The following is a 21,837-nucleotide window of genomic DNA, read 5'->3' as shown; positions in this document are numbered from 1 at the left end:
AAGAACCACAGTAAAAAAGTACTCTGCAAATCCCAATCCTTCTCCTTTTCCCTTTTTGAAATCTAAAATTAACTCATTACATGGAACTATGGATTAGATGGACCTGCTGTCTTGTTTTTGTGCCTAAATTCTTCTATAGGTAAAGAGAAGCCCTAGTCTTCACAGTGCTTTGCTCATGAAGATTGCTGTGATTTATCTTTTACTAAATGTAGCATTTGGAAATGAAAGTACGACAGATAAATTTATATTCTTATTATTGTGCACATATTTTTTTAAAGACTTGTATTTGTGAAGCAAGTTGTTAGAATGATACTCTATGTTGATGTATTTTTTTAAACACGGATAGAGTGTGGATTGCTTGTGAATGAAGTTGTACCCAGCAGATGACAAATATGTGGTCTGTGATACGAGATCTGCAGCCAAAAGCCATCATAGCAGCAATGTGCGAATTGATGCACCATAATTCATACACAACATAGAGTTACCTCAACAGCAAAGGGCAGACACTCATTACCTTCACTAAGAACTGAATCATCCCTTGACTTTTGCTAGGATGTACGGGTACAAGATCATAATTTAAGAATATTTCTAGGTGTTAGTTATCTAATCTGATAGCAAATTAGAGCCACTCTTCATAAAGGCCCAGAAGATATTCTTATTTTGAGAAGATTCATGCACATGTTTAACTTTGAGCATGTGTATGAAACCAACTCCATTCCAAGTCATCGGGATATTCTAAAATTAAATCCAAGGATTGCTTAAATCTTTTTGCTTTGATTCGCATTCTGTTAGCCTGTTGTCATTTAGCTATATCATGTCCATATGAATTCAACAGGACTTAAGTGCATGCTCTGAATACATAATATTCTTGAATCAGGTTCAAAACTGTCATTTGAAATAGTCTGTCATATGCTTTTCCCTACCTGTGTAATGCTGCCATAAAACAGCTATTAAAAACGAAAGGTTAACATTCTGTCTGTTGTCAGGAAGTAACCTACTGCTGATTTAGACTTGATATAACGATGTGACCAATATGATCACTGAGCCAGAATTTAGACCAATTGTTGGAAATGGTGACTTAGCTCTAAAAATAGCAACTTTAAGGAATAATGACTCTTTGAAAGAAGTAAAAAGTGAGAATAAAAATAAGAAAGTTTTTCTGTTAAGGACATTTCTGCTCATGTCTTTTTCCTCACTGGAAAAATCCTTAAAAACCTCACCTAATTTTAATTATTAGCATTCTGCAATCTTACTTGATTTTTTTAGATTTGCGGAGATTTTTAATATTGTTCTTAGTTAATTTGAACTGTAAATACTCTTAGAAATGGCCATTATATGCTTGGTCTTTTGAGATCTTTCACACCTATATTGCCCATAATTTTCAGCTATTCAATCCACTTGAGCATCAGACCCCTTCTTTTTTATTTTGTGAAAAAGGAAAAACAAAATCTGCTTTGTCTTTGTTCATGACGTTTTACCAAAGTTCATTGTAAACCATTCACATCACAATGAAAGTCGGAGTCCAAGAATCCCACTTACTACCTCTTTCCTTCACTTTGCCTCTGTTGAGAGCATGTTATATAGAGTTAGTGTAATATTTTAGCAGTTGTTTATGGCTTGGGAAAAGACTGAAATGTCATGGTTTGCATCATGCAGTTTAATTTCCTGAACTTGGGGAAAAGACGAACATTTCATGCAAAGCTTTATAAACTTGTGGTTTTGGTTGCCAGGTCTTTTACTGGCAACTGGCTAAGGAGAGAAATGTGCCTGCAACTTAGAGAGAAATGCTAGCGCTACTGGGCACAACCAAAAAACGGCCCAGACAGCTCTGTACTGGACGCAACCTAAAATGATCAAAATAACTCCTCCTTTTTAACGCTCCTTCCTTTCCTCTTGCCTTCCCCATGCACTAACATGCACCACGCTCCGACTGGAGAAAGTCCTGTCTCTGGGTGGCCCTGCCCAGTGCAACACCTTCCCCTTTCCCCGGGGCTGCACTGAGCGCCCACCCCACTGCTCTGGGGCGATGGGGCTCTCTTCTCGCTGCTGAACAAAGTGCTGGGGGGGAGCGTGGAGGAGGAGGGGGCTGCCTGCCTGCAGGTTTAGCTTGCAGCCTCGTACGCGCAAGCTGCCTCTTCGCGGCCATCTGCACGGGGCTGCTGCAGCAGATGGAGCTTTGGAGCTCACCGCTGTTGCAGACGGCAACATGCCTCAGGTTAAGCACATTTTCTCAACCCGCCGCTACTTCTCTTGTCATCGCTCCTGTCAGTTTAGGCCTTGTCTAGACTAGAAAAATACAGAAATGCAGTTGGGGAGAAAACACACCTTTTCCTAGGCCGTACAAAGGCATGGGCTGCCAAGCCACCCTCTGGCTTGCTCAGTGGGCAAGAGCCGCTCTTCAGGAGAAAACAAGCAGCTGGCTTGGTTGACTGGAGCATAGACAGATGGCAATGTTTTTATTAAAAAAAAAAAAAAATTGATTCAGTCTCAGCTTTGCTTTGTTTGTAGCCAGATAGACTTATTCGGAGAAGACTGTGCAGATCTTGGCAAATGGATAACATTCTATATGATTTTTCATTTATAAAGTGACCAGGTATCTTTTGTGATTAGTCTTGGGAGTTCAGCTTTCCTTGCACAATCATTCATTGTGCTGCTTTCTTGGAGACACTCATTGGTGAAAAGGTTGATATAAAACCAGCAGGATGTTCCTTTAATTTATTATATGTGCAGCTAGTACTACCGTCTATGACTAGGGTTGAGAACGTATTATGCTTATCACTGCCAGACCTTGACCATTCAGGCTTAAGTTTTCCATCCTGGGAAGAATGTCAGCTTAAAAACTCAGTAATTTTTGAGAATGAAGGTAGACAAAAATTGCAAAGACTCTTTTTTTTTTTTAAAGGTTTTCAATATTCCTGTGCTTTGAGAGCAGGCACCAAGGTTTGGCATGGGAGAGATCTTCGTATCAGGAGCATGACTTTTGCCATTTCTATGGAAATAAAAATAGCTGGGCCAAGTTTTAGGCCTTTGAAAAATGTAGCTTCTGGATTGAAGTAACAATATGCAGACACTCTAAAATGTAGGTTTCCATCTAAAAATTGGAATAATAGTTGTTCTTTATTTCTAGTTTCCTTTTTCTGTCATCATACATGAAACTGAGAGATCTTTGTGGGATGGATTGTCACAGAGTACCTAGCAGGACAGGGTAGCAGTACTCTGTTAGTGTCATATGGAAACAAACAGTCCTCCCTTAAAACAGCATACTGCAATGCAATAAAATTCTCTTTCCAAAACAGGAATTAAGAATTAAAAAATGCTGCTACTTTAGCTACATGTCATTATCCTGAAATAGTAGCTAAATTACTCTTTTCCATAGGGAATAGTAAATATTTAAGCAACCAACTTCAATCCTTTGAACCAAAATGGAAAAGAATTTTCCATTATCTTCTGTGATATTTGACCATGCTCAGGAAGATTTTTCATTAAGCTTAATCACATAATTGATTAGATAAGTAACAAGTGCACTGGCAGATAAGCATTTTCTGTAGTTGGGCCAAGCATCTTAGAGTATTACATTAGGTCTTTTAAGGTATTAGCCAAGAGAATCAAAGATGTAATAAAGCCTGAAGTAACTCAACTTCTATGTGAAAAAAAATACCATTATTTCCAGTTCAGCATTGTTGAGAAGCCATTAAAACATTAGGCCTTTCCTTAGCCAAACTTAGCAAAAGTTCGTAACATAATTGAGAGCGGGGTGAAACTTTCCTGAGAATGTTTCCAGCTGGGAAGGACTCAGGACAGCATTCCTGACCTGAACCACAGTCTCGTACACTCAAATTTTATGGAGGATGCACGCAGGGGCACTGCAAACTTCGGGACTTCTGTCAAACAGTGTGTTAAATAACAACAAAACCAGTTGTTCTTACCCAACCCCTCAGTAATTCATATGCTGTAATTCCTAGTGACCACCAGTCTACAGGGTACGAGTATCCTGGACCTCCATCCATAAAGGCCTGGAACACTTCTGGAGCTAAAACAATAAATCAAGTTTTCAAAAGACATTATATTAAGGTTAGATTATGGATCATTAACGTTGACAGTTGAAAAATGCACAAGGAGACAATTAACTGGAATTAAATACATTTGTAAACACAGCATTTTCAGGATGCAGTTTCAGTGCCTTGGTTTGCTGGCAATGAGCGCTTTTTTACAACAAAGGGTGTGCTAGTTTGTGTGTTTGGTTGCTTTGCTGAGAGGAAAGCAGTGGTGTAACACTGGCTGTGCTCCTCCACCTGCACATGCAATACTCTCATATGCCGCTCTACCGAAGCAAGGGTCTCTAAGGATATATCTACACTGGGTTTTGACCAACCACATGGGCAATGCTGAGCTGAGGGTTATACCACATCTTTTGCTGCAGGATCATCATGTTTCACCTAATGCTGAGCAGAGGTGGAGGCAGAACAGTCAAGATGGCCCAGAGCTTGATCCTGGATTGGCTTTATGCCCGGCTCTCAAATCAAACCCCATACTTTATCATCTGCGTTATGTGCTTCTGGGGAGCCTTCATGGGTTAGGGTTTTTCAAAAGCCAGTAATTTTATATATTAATTCCTACCTGGCCCATCTGGGTTTTATGTTATGTGACTAAAACAAAGTAATGGGATGGGAATTCCTGAAGTGTCACTTGGAATATTTAGGGTAAAACGCAAACATTTTATGGGACAAATATTTGCAAGCAAGGTGATTCTTTGTGTCTGATGGAAATGTTGGGCATGGTAAATCTCAACCTTATTCTACACTTGAATAGAATTAATCAAAGGGGATTTACATGTATTCAGATTGAGAATGCTAATTCAGTCCAAATCCTGACACTGACTGTACATTGTGAGAAACTCTGTCATGACTGGAAATAAACACACTGTCAATAAAGTAATGAATTCCATAAAAATAATTATCTGGGAGGGTGGAGAGGGAAGATCTTTTCAAAACAGGGATCCAGTTGGCTAATTTCAGCAAGAAAGACATAATACATAATGCCACTGTAGTTTCTTCAGAAAACCATATATAAATAAGAGAGTATATGAAATGAAATTAAATGAAATGAAAAGTCAGTCATGCTTTTCTAATTATTTCACAGCAGAATTTCAGTACACTTTGTGAAAACAGCACTTTCCCTGGGGATTTTCTAAACAACACCAACCGTAACAGCCTGCTAAATTGCAATTACCATGTAAACCTCTTCTGGCCACAATACTGAATCTAATGTACCACATTACCACCTGATTACCATCACATCACTTTCTAACGGGCATACTGCAATGAATAATGTAATCTGGTCACACTTACTTCTGACTGGCAGTTTGGGATTTAACTATGGCATTTAAAGAAGCACCTTTAATTAAAGGCAAGGCATTCCTTTCAGAGGAGTTGTTGCAGTCCTTGCATCATTATGGATGGCAAACTAACAAAACCTCTAAATAGGATTGGTAGGAGAACTGCAGGCACCTAAATAAACATTTTTCCCCAGAATACATGTGTTTGGAGAATGGCTGATCAGTGGATCTCTGGCATAGTTAAGCTTGTGCTGTGATCCAGTATGGTATGAATCAACAATGCCATAACAGTCATCACACTGAGTTAGCTCTGTCTCACCTCCAGATAACATAGCTTCACTTGGCATGCTGTATCTCCAGATGCACTTCAGATCTTGTTTGCATGTTGCTGGGGATCTGTGTAGGCACAACTTACATGTGTGTGGGCTATCACATAGATAGATGCTAAGAGGATAGGCAGGATTATTTTGTGTTACTTCAGTGTGTCATTGCACCTAAATTGCACATCAGGCACCAAAGTCATATTTTGAGTATCACCCTAAGCACCTTGTAGTGAACGTTTGCTTTATTTATCCATATTCATTAAGGTTTTTGCCTACTGTGCCTAGATGATGTATAATATCTCATTACAGAAAATAGCCTTTGTGGACTTTTTACTCAGCTGTATAGGTATACTATTGGTTTCACTCTTTCTTTTATAGCTTTAACATTTTAGTAATGCGACGGATCACTATCAGATTTCTGTGAGGTAGAGATGAAAGTACTTTATTGATGCAACCTACAACATTGCCAGAATGGTGCAGCTGTTCTGCTAATTCAGTGACTGAGTTAGCCACTTTTATTTTATATTCTTGTTCTAAAAGCTTCAAGGTCAACTCATAACACATTAAGCAGATCAGCAGAAAATGCTTTCTTTTGCTGACTGGCCCTGGTGTTTTGAAGCTCTGTTTTCTCACCTTAAGCTGATGGCATCCTTAGATCAGAAAATGGGCAGTTAAGCTCCTAATTTTTAAAGCAGATAGCCCCTTTTCCCTTGCTGTAGCAGTATGATTTGCAGTCCAGCTGGACTGCCTCTCTGCATTCAGTCAGCTCCAGTGAAGCGGTTGTAGGCACCTGCTTCGCAAGATGAGGGGGGGACTGACAGAAAGTGCAATATGATTTACAGTATCCTACGTACAAGTTTTTTCTCTGGGTGAAATCTCAATCCTGCTGAAGCCAAAAGACCTTTCCCCAGTTTGGCAAGGCTGTTAAACACCAATCTCACACTAAGCTTGTGCTTAATGTGTCTAAAAGCCTTTTTCACCTGAGATGTTAGGTGCAAACGAAGGCCTCCAGGCTGTATGGCAGACTTCTGGAGTTTGCCTGCTCATTCAGAAACATAGCATCATTTTACACAAAGACAACAGATCCTCCAAGTGATGAGGTTAGCCAAGCTCTGAAGAACTAGAGCTGTGAAATACAGAACAGAACATTAGGTTCTGCTGTAAGAAATAGCTACGTCAGGAGAACTAATTCAGAGTACAAACCAGCTAGGATAAAAGCAAATAAAAAGTCTGAAAGGGAAGTTAAAATTCTACATTGATTTTCTTTAGGATTGTTACTGAAATAGACTATCTGTAATCTTTTAAAATTTGAATTTGATCTCAGGCTCAGCTTGGATAGCAGTTCTGCAGCCTGCTGTGGGTAGGTTCTTCCAAAGGATGACAAGATTTGAGCTTGCCAGCTTGGAGCAAGGGCAACAGCTCTGCTGTGTGCACTCTTTCTGCACACATCCTCTCTTATCATAACAGATTTAAGAGGAGAAGAATGCATACAACTTTTATGCCCGTGCATCTACCTAAAGTCAAGGATTCTGCCTGCAAAAGTTCATTCATGTGAACAAAAGTGAGAAAGTGCATGTAAGAACAAGAGTTTCAGATCTTTTTCCTCAAGCAATTTCTACTGAACAAAGGCTTTTCAGGAAAATACGTGGTTTTAATTCTGGGTCTGATCCTGCAGATTCTTTTGGCCGAGGGCTGTAGTTACTATCACATCCAGTTAGAGGGAAGGCAGTAGAAGTTTGCATGGTGGAAGCACAGCTTTTAAATAGTGAAGCTAAATCAAGTAATAGCAAGTCTAGGAGCAAGAGTGAATTCAAAGACAAGCGGAGAAGTGATGCAATTGGTAGGTCTTACAGGTCCTCACAGCTCCCCATGAACAAACACCTTTGACATGATGGAGAACTGCTTTACTAGAGCTGCCCGTAAGAGTGCCTTCAACAGCGGCAACCTGGTCCAGCCTCACTGCTCACCCTGCTTTGAGCAGGAGGTTGAACTAGAGACTCCTGAGGCCCCGGCTAACATGAATCACTGACAATCCTGCCATGCTAGTGAAGCTCAAGCAACCACTTTCTCACAGTGCATCTGAGTGGGGTGATGAAGGGCCAGAAGTGTCAATGGGACCTTTACAGCCTCGGCAGTCATCATGAACTGCATGGGCTATTCACCTCCGCTCAGACACCTGGAAAACCTGTCACTCAAAGTACTACGGACTTTTGAAAGTCTGGATCTCAGAAGCAATGCAGTCTTTTGGTTTGGGGAATTACTCTTCATGCGTGGCAGAAGTGTGATCCAACATATTTCATGCAAGGCATTGGTAATTACAAAGACAGTATTTCAAAATTAATGCCATTCCAAGCTGGGACATCTGTGCTAATTTTAACAGGGCAAGCAATAAAATCAGGAATGTTTCTGTGTCTTGAGTGATAATGAGTAAATGCACATATTTAACTTCAGCAACTCGCCATGCTAAAAATCCTCTGATTGCTTTTTTCTTTTCTACATCTATGTTTTTCTCTTAATAATGTATTTTCATGCTTTGACTGTTTATCTGCTTTGCATTCTTGAAAGATGACTTAAAATGAACCCACCTTTGTGCTGCATTAAGTGTGCTTCAGTGCATTCCTTGGTTGTCTCTAATACGTATTTCAAGTTAATGTTTTTTTTTTCCAACTAATAATTTAAAATAAATCTTTTTCAGAGCTCTACCTTTTGATACTTTTGTACTGTATCTTTCTAGCAATACCATATCACTGCAGACTGTAGGAAGTAAATAAATGGTTATTTCTCTTTAAAATAAAACCATACTGGAGAACAGCTAACAAAAAATTGAACATGAAAGCAAATCTGGTGGGTCTGCATCCATCTCAGAAGCAGTGGCTTACTGGGATATCTATACTCCTGTTCTGTGGGTTTAGCCATACTTGGAGCTAATAATTATGTGAAATAGAGAGTAATTTCTGACAAATCAATTCATATATATAACTACTTACTGCAATTGTCATAACAGTCAGATGATCTACAGTGTAAATGACATAGAAGATGCATCTCATATTGTATGCATATTTCCCTAAAGATCTATAAAAAAATAAACTACAAAACTGAAATTTTACTTAACTGGTTGGTAAATACATACGCCATTTGTGGAAGATTACCAGTATCTAACAATATGATTCATGAGCTTGAAATAAAAGAGAATATCAATATAAGTGCAAACAACACTGAACCTGATTTTCACTATTTTTTTGTACTGTAAACCAGCATTTTGTACATAGGAAAAAATGCTTTTAAGTAGAGTTTCTAAAAATCTGCTGAGTATTCATAGGTATCTCTTGACTCCACAGTTAAACTGTAAGTGCTCCCTCCAGGTCTCTGAAATTCAGGCCATTTTAATTTGGTGCCCAACGGTGAGTTTGAAAATGCTGTCCATGATAAAATAGCCAATTTGAGGTCTCTCGCTTGGAATGGTTGGCACAAAGAATAGCTGTTATTATTTTTGATGGAGCATACTGGTTTAATCATAAAGATAATTCATCAGACTAAATCATAAGATGAAGAGCTTGGAGTCGCTCTGATATGAGTCCTAAATAGCACAATGTGTCATTTCTTTTCTGATGAACTGATTTAAGTTTCACTTCCTTAGCAAGAAGCTAATCAAAGAGCGCCTGGTGTACTTGCCTGCCACTACCCGGGAGACTGCCAAGTGTTGATTAAGAAGCTTACAGAGCTAATACTTACTTTGAAGCATCGCTGACTTCCATAGGCTGCTTTGAAACTTTGTAAAATTGGTGTGAGAAGGAAAGTGAAGTGAGATGAACGCATTAGACCCTTCTTCAAGTGGCCTTTACTACATACTAACAAATCAGTATATTTAAGCAATAACTTGCAAGTGAGTCTTGCAAGATCAATTAGCTGTAAGCAGCTGATTGTCCATGCATAGCTAAATGTTGCCAATGAGATCTGGTCATTAATTCCTACAAAATGCCCTGTGCCAGTGTTATTAACATGACAAACTGAAAATAAAATAAAAAATAAAGCCATAGTAGGTTGGCCTTAATTTTTTTGAATGATCAAGTTTGGGTGGGCATGCCTGAAACATTTCTCAAGAATGAAAACCCTGACATTAGTCATCTAATTGGCTAGCTAGAGCTCTCTGTAATCTATTTGCATCTCAGCAGAGACCCTATGTGTCAGTAAGGGGAATCAGAGGTTTGTGGTGTATGGCAGAGGTTGCAAAGCAATACACTCTGCCGTAATCATCATAGTAAAACATATCTCAGTGGCACAGGTTTTACTGTAATGCCTGAGATTTCATAGATAAGAAAATAGATTCCAGTGTCATTAACTGAGGTTCAGCATGATACCATGCTGCCAGATATCATTCTCCTTCCTCATATTAGTCCCTGATCTTGCAAAAAAAAAAAAAAAAAAAAGAATATATATATATAAATGGATATATACACATATATATAATGCACACAGCATAAACAATATTTTGATTGACTAGCACAGGATCAGCTGTTAAAAGCTTAGAACTTTCCAAATTTTAAACGTGTGAATGACTTGATGTATGTAACACATTCATATTTTCACCTTGCTGAATCACGCTTAATGGATGACAGATTGAGTTGAATACAAAATGAACTTGATTTTTGAAATAATATTCCAAGAACCTTGGACTGAGACAGTTCAGTGACATATTAATTGCTTTCTCAGCATTGTGATGAGAAAACATTAATTTTCACTTTCCTCTGAAAAGTAAATTCAGAGGTCAGTAATTCTTCTAGGTCATGGTTTAAATAGAAAACAGAAATCAAACTACAGTGATGACAAGTGATCTTCTATTTAGAGTAGAAGCTGTTTTAAGAGCAAAATTGAAGAAAACAACTTCCCTCTTCCTGAATATAAACATGGACTTGGTAACCTATCAATTTACCTCCCAGTGTTTGCTTTCTCATGTGCTGAAAGGGTCTAAATTATAACGGACAGCTTTCTGACTCAGAGCTTGAGACTAGCCAACTGCTAAATTCTATTGTATAAGGCAAAGTGCTGCTTAAAGCCTGACCATGCTGGACCAGCAATTTTCTAGTGTGGGGTCCAGGCTTTTTACAGCAGTGTAACTGATTTTGTACCGTTATTCACTTTATACACCTCAGTAGTTTTAATATTCATATTTAATACAATTATTCAATCAAAGTAAATATTTTAGCTACCATTACCTGAACACAGATACTGCATTTAGAACGCTTTATTAGTTAGCCATATGGCTATACAACCTCTCCTGCCCTTACTCAGAGTGCTGTCCTCATAAAACCCTCTGCACTACTCAACCACTGAACAGAACCCACTTCTTGCTCTTGCCTTTGCACAGAGAAGCTCTTACTGGTTGAACATCTGGATCAACATCAGAGAAACAACCTCAAGTTGCTAGCCCCATTGAAAGAAAGCCCAGCAGCAATGAACATGTCATGGTCTCCTGCTACTAAATATGAAATTATACAGAAGTACCTTCCTTACTCCATCCAAAAGCTCACTGTGGCTGCAATGCCAGTTTTTGTAGCAACTTGTAGAAGGGATTGTGTCCAAAAATATCCATTTACTATTAGGAAGATTGGCCCAGTGTATGGACAGCAGCCATTCTCCCCCTGTGCTGAAATTAACTGGTCTGGATAACCAGGGATTCACAGGACAGACTGTGTATCTGACACATCAGAAGGACTATTACGTACCCTTGCCTCACATACTCCTACCAGGTTAGCAAATGTCTTTGCATCAGTTTATGCATGCAAAAACCTGGGGGAGTTGTGTGGCTTGACCGAAGAAGGGGAGTTATCGAGGGGGCAGAAAGCCCGGCTGGCTTGCTGGAAGTCCCTGCTTGCTGCCCTGTCCGCCACCGCGGCTGGAGGTCTCTTCCCCCTCAGGTCTGCCTGCAGAGCTCCACATCAGATCAGGCCCTTTCAGGCAGGTTCAAAACAAACAAACAAACAAAAGCCCAAACCAAACTACCACTTGAACTCAGTGTGGGGTTTTTTTGACTGAAATAGTCAAAAAAGCGATTATATTAGCAGTTTTTGCTGGAAGATCTCAAAGGATGGTAGCAGGTCAGAAAGCAGAGAGAGGTGAAAAGCAGCTGGAGACAGTAACTTCTTGCCTGATCTCCTGAGGTTTTTCAGCTGCTTGTGTGCCTACTTACTTGTTAATCACAGAATCATAGAATCATTTCGGTTGGAAAAGACCTTCAAGATCATTGAGTCCAACCATTAACCATGCCCACTAAACCATGCCCTGGAGTACCCTGTCCACTCGCTTTTTTAATACCTCCAGGGATGGTGAATCAACCACTTCCCTGGGCAGCCCATTCCAATGTTTGACAACCCTCTCAGTAAAAAAAATTTTTCCTAATATCTAACCTAAACCTCCCTTGCCTCAACTTGAGGCCATTTCCTCTTGTCCTATCTCCAGCCACCTGACAGAAGAGACCAACACCCACCTCACTACAACCCCCTTTCAGGTAGGTGTAGAGAGCAATAAGGTCTCCCCTCAGACGCCTCTTTTCTAGACTGAACAACCCCAGATCCCTCAGCCGCTCCTCATCAGACTTGTGCTCAAGGCCCCTCACCAACTTGGTTGCCCTTCTCTGGACACGCTCCAGCAGCTTAATGTCTTTCCTGTAGTGAGGGGCCCAAAACTGAACACAGTACTTGAGGTGCGGCCTCACCAGTGCCGAGTAGAGGGGAACAACCACCTCCCTGCTCCTGCTGGCCACACTGTTCCTGATACAGGCCAGGATGCGATTGGCCTTCTTGGCCACCTGGGCACACTGCTGGCTCCTATTCAGCCGGCTGTCAACCAGCACCCCCAGGTCTTTCTCTGCCAGGCAGCTTTCCAGCCACTCTTCCCCACGCCTGTAGCGCTGCATGGGGTTGCCGTGACTGAAGTGCAGGACCCAGCACTTGGCCTTCTTGAACTTCATACAGTTGGCCTCAGCCCATCGATCCAGCCTGTCCAGATCTCTTTGTAGAGCCTCCCTACCCTCAAGCAGATCGACCCTGCCTCCCAACTTGGTGTCGTCTGCAAACTTGCTGAGGGTGCACTCAATCCCCTCATCCAAATCATCCATAAAGATATTAAACAGAACTGGCCCCAACACCGAGCCCTGGGGAACACCACTTGTGACCTGCCGCCAACTGGACTTCACCCCATTCACCACAACCCTCTGGGCTCGGCCATCCAGCCAGTTTTTCACCCAGTGAATAGTGCACTTATCCAGGCCACGAGACGCCAGCTTCTCAAGGAGTATGCCATGAGAGACAGTGTCAAAGGCCTTGCTGAAGTCTAGGAAAATAACATCGACAGCCTTTCCCTCATCCACTAGGCGGGTCACCTGGTCGTAGGAGATCAGGTTGGTCAAGCAGGACCTGCCTTTCGTAAACCCATGCTGACTGGGCCTGATCCCCCTCTTATCCTGGAGTTGCCATGTGAGTGCTTTCAAAACAAACCGTTCCATAATCTTCCCCGGTACCGAGGTCAGGCTGACAGGCCTGTAGTTCCCCGGATCCTCCCTCCGACCCTTCTTATAAATGGGAGTCACATTGGCAAGCCTCCAGTCCTCTGGGACCTCCCCTGTTGACCAGGAAAATGTCAGAGCAGAACCAAAACCTGAATACCCACTCACAGCTCAGTGCTTAATCCCCTCAGATGCAGTGCTCCTAGTGCAAGCTGAAAACCCCATCAGTACGGTGAGTATTTATTTCAGCACCTCAAAGCCTCACACGTCCACACTCGGTTCTTGCTTATCAGAACAAACAGAAGCCTCCCAGCTCATCCTGGCATCGTGATATTTCCCTGGGATCAAAAGGGCAAGTAGCGACATCACCAGTGAAACTCTGTAGATGGGCAGTCAAACCCTCGGTAGGAAAAGGGTGGGATTTTTAAAAAACTAAACACTGCCTTAACTGCACTCAAAAAGCAACAAGTTGCAAAAAGCAATGAGCTGCAAAACACTATTTAATTTCAGAGCACTGTTTCGTATGAGTGCAAGGAAAACCAAGGCTGAACACCTTTGAAAACTCAACTCCAAATTTGCCCCTGCCATATTGTAACTACCTCAGGAACAAATTTAACCCTACAGGATATTTTTACTTTGCCTGTAAGGTTGATATTGGGACATCCACTAGCTTTCCTCTGACTCCAATAGTATTCCCACACAGTATTAATTAATGAATATGGATGACTCATACATTTTAGAAGTTCAGTGGACCTCTGTAAATCCACACTCCTCCGGTAATCACAGGCGTACAGCCATTCTTCACCGTGACAGCAACCTATGAAAGCAGCTGTGAAAATCTGAGATAACAAGCCTGTAGGATAGGAAGGGGGTAGCTGAAACATTTCATGTAATTTACAGCTGATTTTATTGGCTTTGGATTTTTCTCAGGTGTATTGATATTGTAAAATGTATTTTATTGGTTTGATTTGAAGTAAAGTCACGATGCATTATTTAGATAGCTTCAGCCTCTGCTGAAGAAAACCATGAAGCCTCTACCTAACTCCCCTAACCCTCCTACCACAAGAAATAGAAAAAATACCCAAACAAAACCTAAACCCCCCAAATTTATAACCTGTGAATGGAAAGTCTTTGCAACACTCACAAATAATATACAGATGTATAGAAATTGATCATTCAAAAAGGAAACATTTCAGTGAGTAAAAAGCATGTGCCATAGGACTCAAATACATCTAAATTATGCCAGAATGAGGAATAAACAAAAGGCAATATCTGTAATGTTTTCTAGCTATATTTTAGTATTTAACATTTTGTTTAGTAGCTGACCAACCTGTTGCAGGGGGAGAGGGCCATTACTGCAAATGGGTGCCCAGCACAGAGCACATTCTCTGACAAGCATATTTCTTGCAGCCTGTATGAGGGGCTGATATAAGAAACATCTCTTTTTTTTCACTCATAAAGATGGAACAGTGTTGAAAATGACAAACACTTGTACAGGTGCTTCCAGCCAGGCAAAGGCACGCTTTCTTTAAACACAAGAGGCCTATTGAATAGCCCTCTGCAGGATGAAAGAGCCACAGCTGAATATCCCAGGCACAGGCTGCGGCCAGGGACCCTGTCCTGCCCCGCGCTGGCTTTCCTGGTCCACATCCCAATGCAGAGCGGAGGGGGCTCCCCCACAAATGCTCCTGTTCGTTTGTTGGCAGCAGGCATGCCTGCCAAAAGTCGGCTGGGTCTCAAAGGATATTTTGCATTCTTTGCCGGCATGGGATGACAGCCTGAAAACCTATGAGTATTCAAAGGGCTATTCCTACAATAAAGCCTTTGACAACACCCTCAATCACAGGTGCTGCAGAAAGTTTGAGCAGTGAATTTGTAATGATAAAATCAGGCACGGGTGACACACAAGTTCCCTAAACCAGCCTCAGGCACACACTGTATTTCACAGCTGCAGCTGTCTGAACAGTACGAGACAGAAACTCTGAAGACCACCGAACACTAAAAAGTTGATTTCACTTCGGTATTTCAGGCCAATGGCTTTGAGAAGTAAAACTGCAGAAGCAGCTGGAAGTAGCTTTTCTCACCAGGCTGTTGGCCTCGTTCCTTTCAGATTCACTGTTGTTCATGTTTTTGTTGCCTATGTGTGGCAGGTATTTCACTTGTCTGAATGAATCAGCTGGGAAGGGGGAACGCAAAGACATTACCAGGGTTTCTGAAGAAATGTTCAGGTTCAGATACATTGCATTCTGCATAACCGTTTAATAAGTAGGGAAATAGGCAAGGAAAATTTCAGGCTGAGAAAGACTTAGGGACAAAAAGGCTAATGTGAAGTGGGATTAAGCAAAGGCTGCAGGAGCTGACTCACACCATGTTTAGCATTGCAAGATAGGTATCTTAATCAGAACAGCTAGTGCGTTTTTACAACACAGTATCAATTCACAGCGTTTTTTCCTGGATACCAGTTTTATGCAGTCATGCTGCATGTGAGCAAATCGCTCCCCAGCAATTTCTCAGCCTATTTCAATCAGATTTCAAATAGGAATGAAGGCTTTAGAAACAACATTTTTCTGTTTATTTCCTTAAATTGGCCATAGGAAGAAGTGAGAAATCCTGTAAGTATCTCTATTAAGGGAAAGGCTGGAGGGAGCCTTCGTATCTGAATAAACGTAACAGGATCCACATGGGAGTAAGCCTTTATAAACCTCCATACCTTCACCGTCATGAAAACCAGCGTAGCGTAAGGCATGTCTTACAGGAACCACTAAGTTTCCTTGGTTCTGGTGCTCAGCAAGTACCTTGCTTGAAGGTGATTTTGTCTTGTTAAAGTGTGGTTTAAATTCCTGGTAATGAAAACCTATTACCAACCATAAATCCGACCTTCCCAGTTCTTTTTGTCTCACTGTCTAAATGGCTTAGGTGAAGCAACATGGAAAGGCTTTGATATAGCCATAAAGACAGAAATCATACGGACTTAAATAACTGTCAGGAACAACCCCAAAACTTTCTTAATTTGAGCACTGCAACTGAAAAGTCTTTGTAGCATTTCACTGAAGTTATGATTCTTCATAAAATTAAATGTGTAAAATAAAAGAGGAAAGGAAGTGAAATCTTAGAAGAAAAAGCAGCACCAATGAGTGTCTGGCCCTATCTGTCAAACTTAATATTTGAGGTTTGCTGAAGCTTTGCTACCCAAGCTGTGCCACAGAGAATCCTCACCCATCACTTTTCACCTGAAACAGAGGATTTTTACAGCTCTAAAAGCTTTCCTGCCTTCTTACAGCTCCAAATAAATGCAAGGATGACTCTTTTGACTCTTTCTGAGTAGCAAAGACAGCGCTTGTGGCTTTTGCAGTATTTTTGCATTTCCCAGAGGTGAGGAAGGTGCACTGGAGAGAAGGTAAGCTGGTGGATGGTCCGTAGTCTTTTCATAAAGGGAAAGAGCATTTTTCTTGTACTGTTTCTTCTTCTTATGAGGTTGTTGGATATGAGGGAGAGCTGATGTGTGGGGAGGAGGCTTCAGGGGCAGGACAGCTCCATGAGCTGAGGTGAACCAAGACAACAGTTCATTAGCATGCAAAGGTAAATTCTTGTCCCCATCTCCCATCTTCCCCCTGTTCCAGGTCTATAGTTTACCTCCTTCCGTGGGTCAGCTTGGGCTCTCACAGGAACCCTCTAGGAGCTCATTTAGCTCCCTGGGAAGGCAAAAAGTCTCCGATGTCTATGGCACTCCAGACTTAGGGTAGAGAAATTATTTGCCATGATGTTAAGCTGAGGAGCGATTACAAAACAATAAGGCTATAAAAGGACATAATCTATCCTGGCGATTAGTATCTTCCTACTAAATACAAGGACTTCAGCATTTTCTAGCAAATGGAGAATACCGTGGAAAGGGACATAAGTGAGTTTAAGCAGCGTGGACTGGACTTTAGCATTTCTGCATTAGATGAAGAATAAATAGATGTTTTCTAAGATGAATCTCAGCATTTCCTTCCTTGTACCATTTCTCGGCAAATGTCAGCTACACAAAGAACAAGTTACTCCTCCTCGTGGGGATGGATGGGTGGAATTCCAAAAGGATGGGACCATTTTTCATAATTTTAACCTTAAAATACCAAATCACGGTACTTAGCACTTGCTACAGATTTTTGTGCTTTCTGTTGTTAAAAGCTAGTTTTTTTCCTGTGAGAAAAGCCTGCCAATAGAGACCACTAATGAACGAAGAAGGTGGTGGTCCACCAATGTGTGCAGATGGTCTGAAAGATGCTCCAAAGGACACTAAGTTTCCTGTTAACTCTCAGTAAAATATTTGAAGAATACTCACATACATTTTTATACAGCTGTTTTAACTAATCTGCTTCTGATCGTTAGCTGCCAGATGATCTCTTCATTACACACATTCAGACTATGACAGAAAAATGCTAAAAGTTAACTCTCCCCTAAGCAAGTGTTCAGCTTTTTCCTGCTTTCATAATAATTATGCTTTCTAATGTAATAACTGTGCAACTGCTTCAAGATTAAAAATGTAAGGCCATCAAAACAGTTATTTAATTGACTCCCAAATTAAATGTCAGAAAAGACTCTATTGGTATGTCTGCTGTCATCATCACAATTAAATATGGAAAATGTCTATTCTGAACTTGTTTGAGCTCCTGAAAAATGGCTGTTCTTCAAGGGTTTTTTTGAATAAACTGTGTAATAAGAATTTGCACATCTAATGACAATGGCTACTAGAAGATTCTAAGTAGCTATTTAAGCAGAATGTGTGAGCTCTGAGAAATAAGCTTCTCACAGAAATGCAAAACTACCATATAAAAAATGTTGGAGTCTTTTAACATTTCAGTCATTTAGCATTTCAGAACGGCACTTCTGTGAATGCAATTAGTTTCACATGTCAGTTGTACAGCTATTTGTCTGTATGTGTTGAGGGGAGGCCAAATTACTTGTAGACAAAAGAATGCTTTTTTCCTGAGTTTTTGTTGTTTTGTGGTTGTTGTTTGTTGTTTTTTTCATAAATAAACGTACCACATATTGACAAAAATGCTCAAGCAAGTTCTTTTTAAACTAAAGGTGTTGGTGTAAGTGAGGTTGCAGCATCCCTTCCCCTCTCTTTTCACTACAATGAATAGGGAACCTGTGGTGCAATATCAAACACTGGGGTACCAGCCCAGAGGGGAAGCTCCGTACGCAGACTAGATCTCCTAGTGCTCTATATCCCATGCCTGTGCAGTGTTGGCCATCTCATCTAAGTAGAGACACTGAACTAGACACCCAGCTAAAGCTAACCAATACAAAACGCTGAGAAAATTTTAATCTAAAACCTCATTCCTCTGCATAACTTAAATGCATGAGTCAGGACTACATAAAATGTTTCTTGGTCTGTTTTGAGCACATTTATAAGAATAAGCTAACCAGCATCAGGTAGGTGCACTGGTCCTGAGCCCAAGCGGCACAGTGTGGCCACACACATGCTATTGTATCCTATTAACTGCCAAAACAGGACAGCTATGCACAAGCTGCTCAGGGGCAATAGACCACAGCCCCTGCTAACTGTTGATTCATGACAAAATCACATCATATCTGAAAATAGGACTCTGCTCCAGTGCCTGGGACTGCTCTGACACAGTCTCATAGCTGGTACAGAAGCACCCTGGAGATGCCTGCCTGCTTCACGTGCAGGTTGCTACGGTGCTCTTTGTGCTCTGAAAAACATGTTAATTCCTATTTCTCGGGCACATGCTTTTACTCCTATGCTAATATGCAGAAGTGTGGTAATGCAGTGGTCTTTGGTTCCCCAAATAACATTTTCAGAATATGATTGTTTGCCAATATTTTACCACTGTGTTAGAAGTGTTCTGAGCATGTCTGCTAGAGAAAGTCTCTTAGAGACACACGTATCTCTTAGTATGCTTTCCAGAACCCAAGTATGTTTCGTCATAAGCTAGTCATCTCTTCAGGCAACGACAATTCCGTATACAGAGAGAATTAAAACAGCAGATGTGTAGGAAGCCACAAATAAGACAAACCACGCATGTTCTTAGTCACGGAGCTATAGCCTAACATTGGTGGGACAAATGACCTTCAGGAGATGCCTTCCGTCTTTCTGCTCTAGGGAAAGTTTGAATTATTAACTTAGCCAAGATACTTAACTTTTAGACACTTGAGGACAGGTGAACTGAATTTTGCTCTCCCAGACTTCAATCTATGTATGCATTTAGAAATACATAACTAAAACATAAAATGCCCCTAAAAGCCACAGGGCAAGCACTTAAGTGGTTAGTTACATAGAACTCTATAATTTTAAACAGGCACATTTTTGAGGAACTTGGCATAGCAAAGCAATTAAGGATGTGCCTAAATACCTTTAAATTGACATTACATGTTCTCTGCTAGATCATAGCCACAGTGGTGCAAATATAATCATGTATTGTCTCCAGATGTGGGCAGTTGCAGGAAGTAACACAATTTAAATTCTCTTGAATTTGCTTCACAAAACCAAACAGAACGTGACTAGAAGCAGTGTAGAGACCAAGCTCCCGCCCAATCCCTCCATCTCCAATGTTTTCCATTGCTAACACATATAAACTGTCAAAAAAATAAGTTGATCCCATTTATTGTATGCCTTTACAACTTAAAATCCTTTCAATATACCATTAGTCAACCTTAATGTGTAACTTTTCTTAAATTTTTTAAATGGTCCTGAAAACTTACCCATATAGGGTTTTGTGCCAGCCATAGAAGAAGCTTTTTCTGAGCCTTTCACTATGGTTGCGATGTTAAAGTCAGTGATATGAACATGTCCTGCAATTACACAAAGTAAAAACAGGAGTTAAAATAGCACATAATAAAAATATTCCTCCCTTTGTTTAACATTTAAGTGATAATGGAAAGAAATTAAATTGGAAGGATTCATAACAATTCATAGAAACTTAATATTAAATGTTACTCATAACTAGAAAAATCATATTGGCAGCAAAGTGACGGAATACTTTTCTTGTGTGGCTGCATCCACTATCTGCTCACAGTGCTGGACTTTTTTTGGTGGTCATCCCTGAACCTTTTCCTGCCATGAACATTAAGGACAGTAACTGTCTTCTCAGAGCAGTAACATGCAGGAGTAGCACATGAAGCTATGCGTGAAATCTCCCTCTCCCTATCTCCAGCTAGAGCCATCCCTCACAATCTCAGGTACTTGTGACACCTGTCTGCTATCTCATCCACTTCAGGTTACCATCAGCGTGGCTTTTTCTGAGTCTCCTCAGGGCAAAAAGGGAGTCGAGAAGAAAAAGGGTATCTTTATTGTACAATAACTAGAAAATTAAATCCACGGTAGCAGAAGAGTCTGTATGTAACAGCAGCAGGTCCCAAATGATTACTCATTTGACAGCGGGTTGCAAGATGAAAGATAAGTGACAGAAGACAGCCTAGGGACTTGCTGCCTGACCAGCCAGACAGCTGATTTAAACTGAACTAATCAGGCTGGATGGCCCAAACCTGCTGTCATTACTTTTTTCCTGGGGTAGTTTACGATGAGCATAGGTTAAATTGCTCCACCACGGTGAAGTGATAGTTGTTAATCCTGGCTTGCCAGTAAGGAGGTAAACTGAATATAAATCCAGCCTGAAAAACTGCAGACTTTTAATTTGATAAGTCTGCTGTTAGGTTTTGCATCTCCCCTTAAGGACTAGTTTTGTATTGTGAAGTGATGCAGATATTATGCTTGCTGTGATTATATCTGGCAATGCCATTGCGGAGGACAGAGTATAGGGAAAGGTACTCCTTTCCCTGGCTTAGCCCTGCACTCAGATGAGGATTAATACATCATGTGTTGAACTAGAGTCTTGAGTGACAGGTTCCTGTGATTTTTTTTTTTTTTTTTTTTTGATCAAGATCTCAACATCATTCAGTCCGCAGAATGGAGCAGGCTTTGGGCACGATGCAGTTATTAAGCAAGGGACGTTGTTATCATGTTTGCTGCCAAAGATGAAAAGAGTGTAACAAATGACTGATGTTGAACGTTACTGTGGTGTTTGATGGAGGAACAGCAGTCTCAACAAAAGATTATGCTGCTCTGACAGTCTAACCTAGATCCAGCTCAAAGTCCACAGGAAATTTAACTGCCAACCTCTAACAGGTCTGCAGCTATGCATGTGTGAACTGAAATTCTCCGAGGCCCCTAATTTGGCCAGATCTGAGCTGGTTTTGAAGGGAAGAAGGAAGAAGGCACATCCCACTGCTAAACTTAAAGCTTTTTCTCCAAATGGGAGACATTGTAGAAGTTTTCAATGAAATGGTTTGCATGCTTTCTGCATTTTTCTCAAAAAAACTGCTTACATTTTATCGACACTTTCTTCCTAAGTCACCCAGCCCAGGAAGACATCTGCACACAGCAGATAAAAGCTGTGAGCAGATGAAAGCGATCACTTTATGAGGGGTGGGAGATGTTAGGCTGGCATAACAAGAATTAGTGTTTACAGCCCAGCCTGCTGTCAGGTTTCAAGGCGGTATTCCTCCTTCCCGGTGGCTGGAGCATAGCATGTTTGCAGTTTAGTTCTGCAATAATAAAGTACCATGGCAAAAGGCTTCTTGAAAATGATAACTGAACTACATACAGTCATATCATGGCAGTAGTTTTAAGCAAGTCCATGTACACTGTAGAATGAAAAGCTGCAAGGATCTCG

General features: G+C 40.9%; 1 protein-coding gene across 5 annotated transcripts in view; it reads right to left on the bottom strand.

Moving 5' to 3' along the window:
• STK32B (serine/threonine kinase 32B) overlaps positions 1–21,837 on the bottom strand; it is a 189,328-nt gene that overhangs the window by 36,961 nt on the left and 130,530 nt on the right. For 4 of the 5 annotated variants that reach the window (XR_008234171.1, XM_052780495.1, XM_052780499.1 and 1 more), the window contains 2 exons: positions 19,868–19,957; positions 3,927–4,030 (listed from right to left, as the gene is read on the bottom strand). Coding sequence is in view for 4 of the 5 variants with exons in the window: in XM_052780495.1 (XP_052636455.1) it covers positions 3,927–4,030; positions 19,868–19,957 (194 nt within the window). In the remaining variant the exon portion in view is untranslated. The remainder of the gene's footprint in view (positions 1–3,926; positions 4,031–19,867; positions 19,958–21,837) is intronic. The other variant, XM_052780497.1, reaches the window with a different exon arrangement.

This window comes from Harpia harpyja, chromosome 2, assembly GCF_026419915.1.
Source record: "Harpia harpyja isolate bHarHar1 chromosome 2, bHarHar1 primary haplotype, whole genome shotgun sequence".
NCBI classification, from domain to species: domain Eukaryota; kingdom Metazoa; phylum Chordata; class Aves; order Accipitriformes; family Accipitridae; genus Harpia; species Harpia harpyja.
This window is presented reverse-complemented; position numbering and strand designations above follow the sequence as displayed.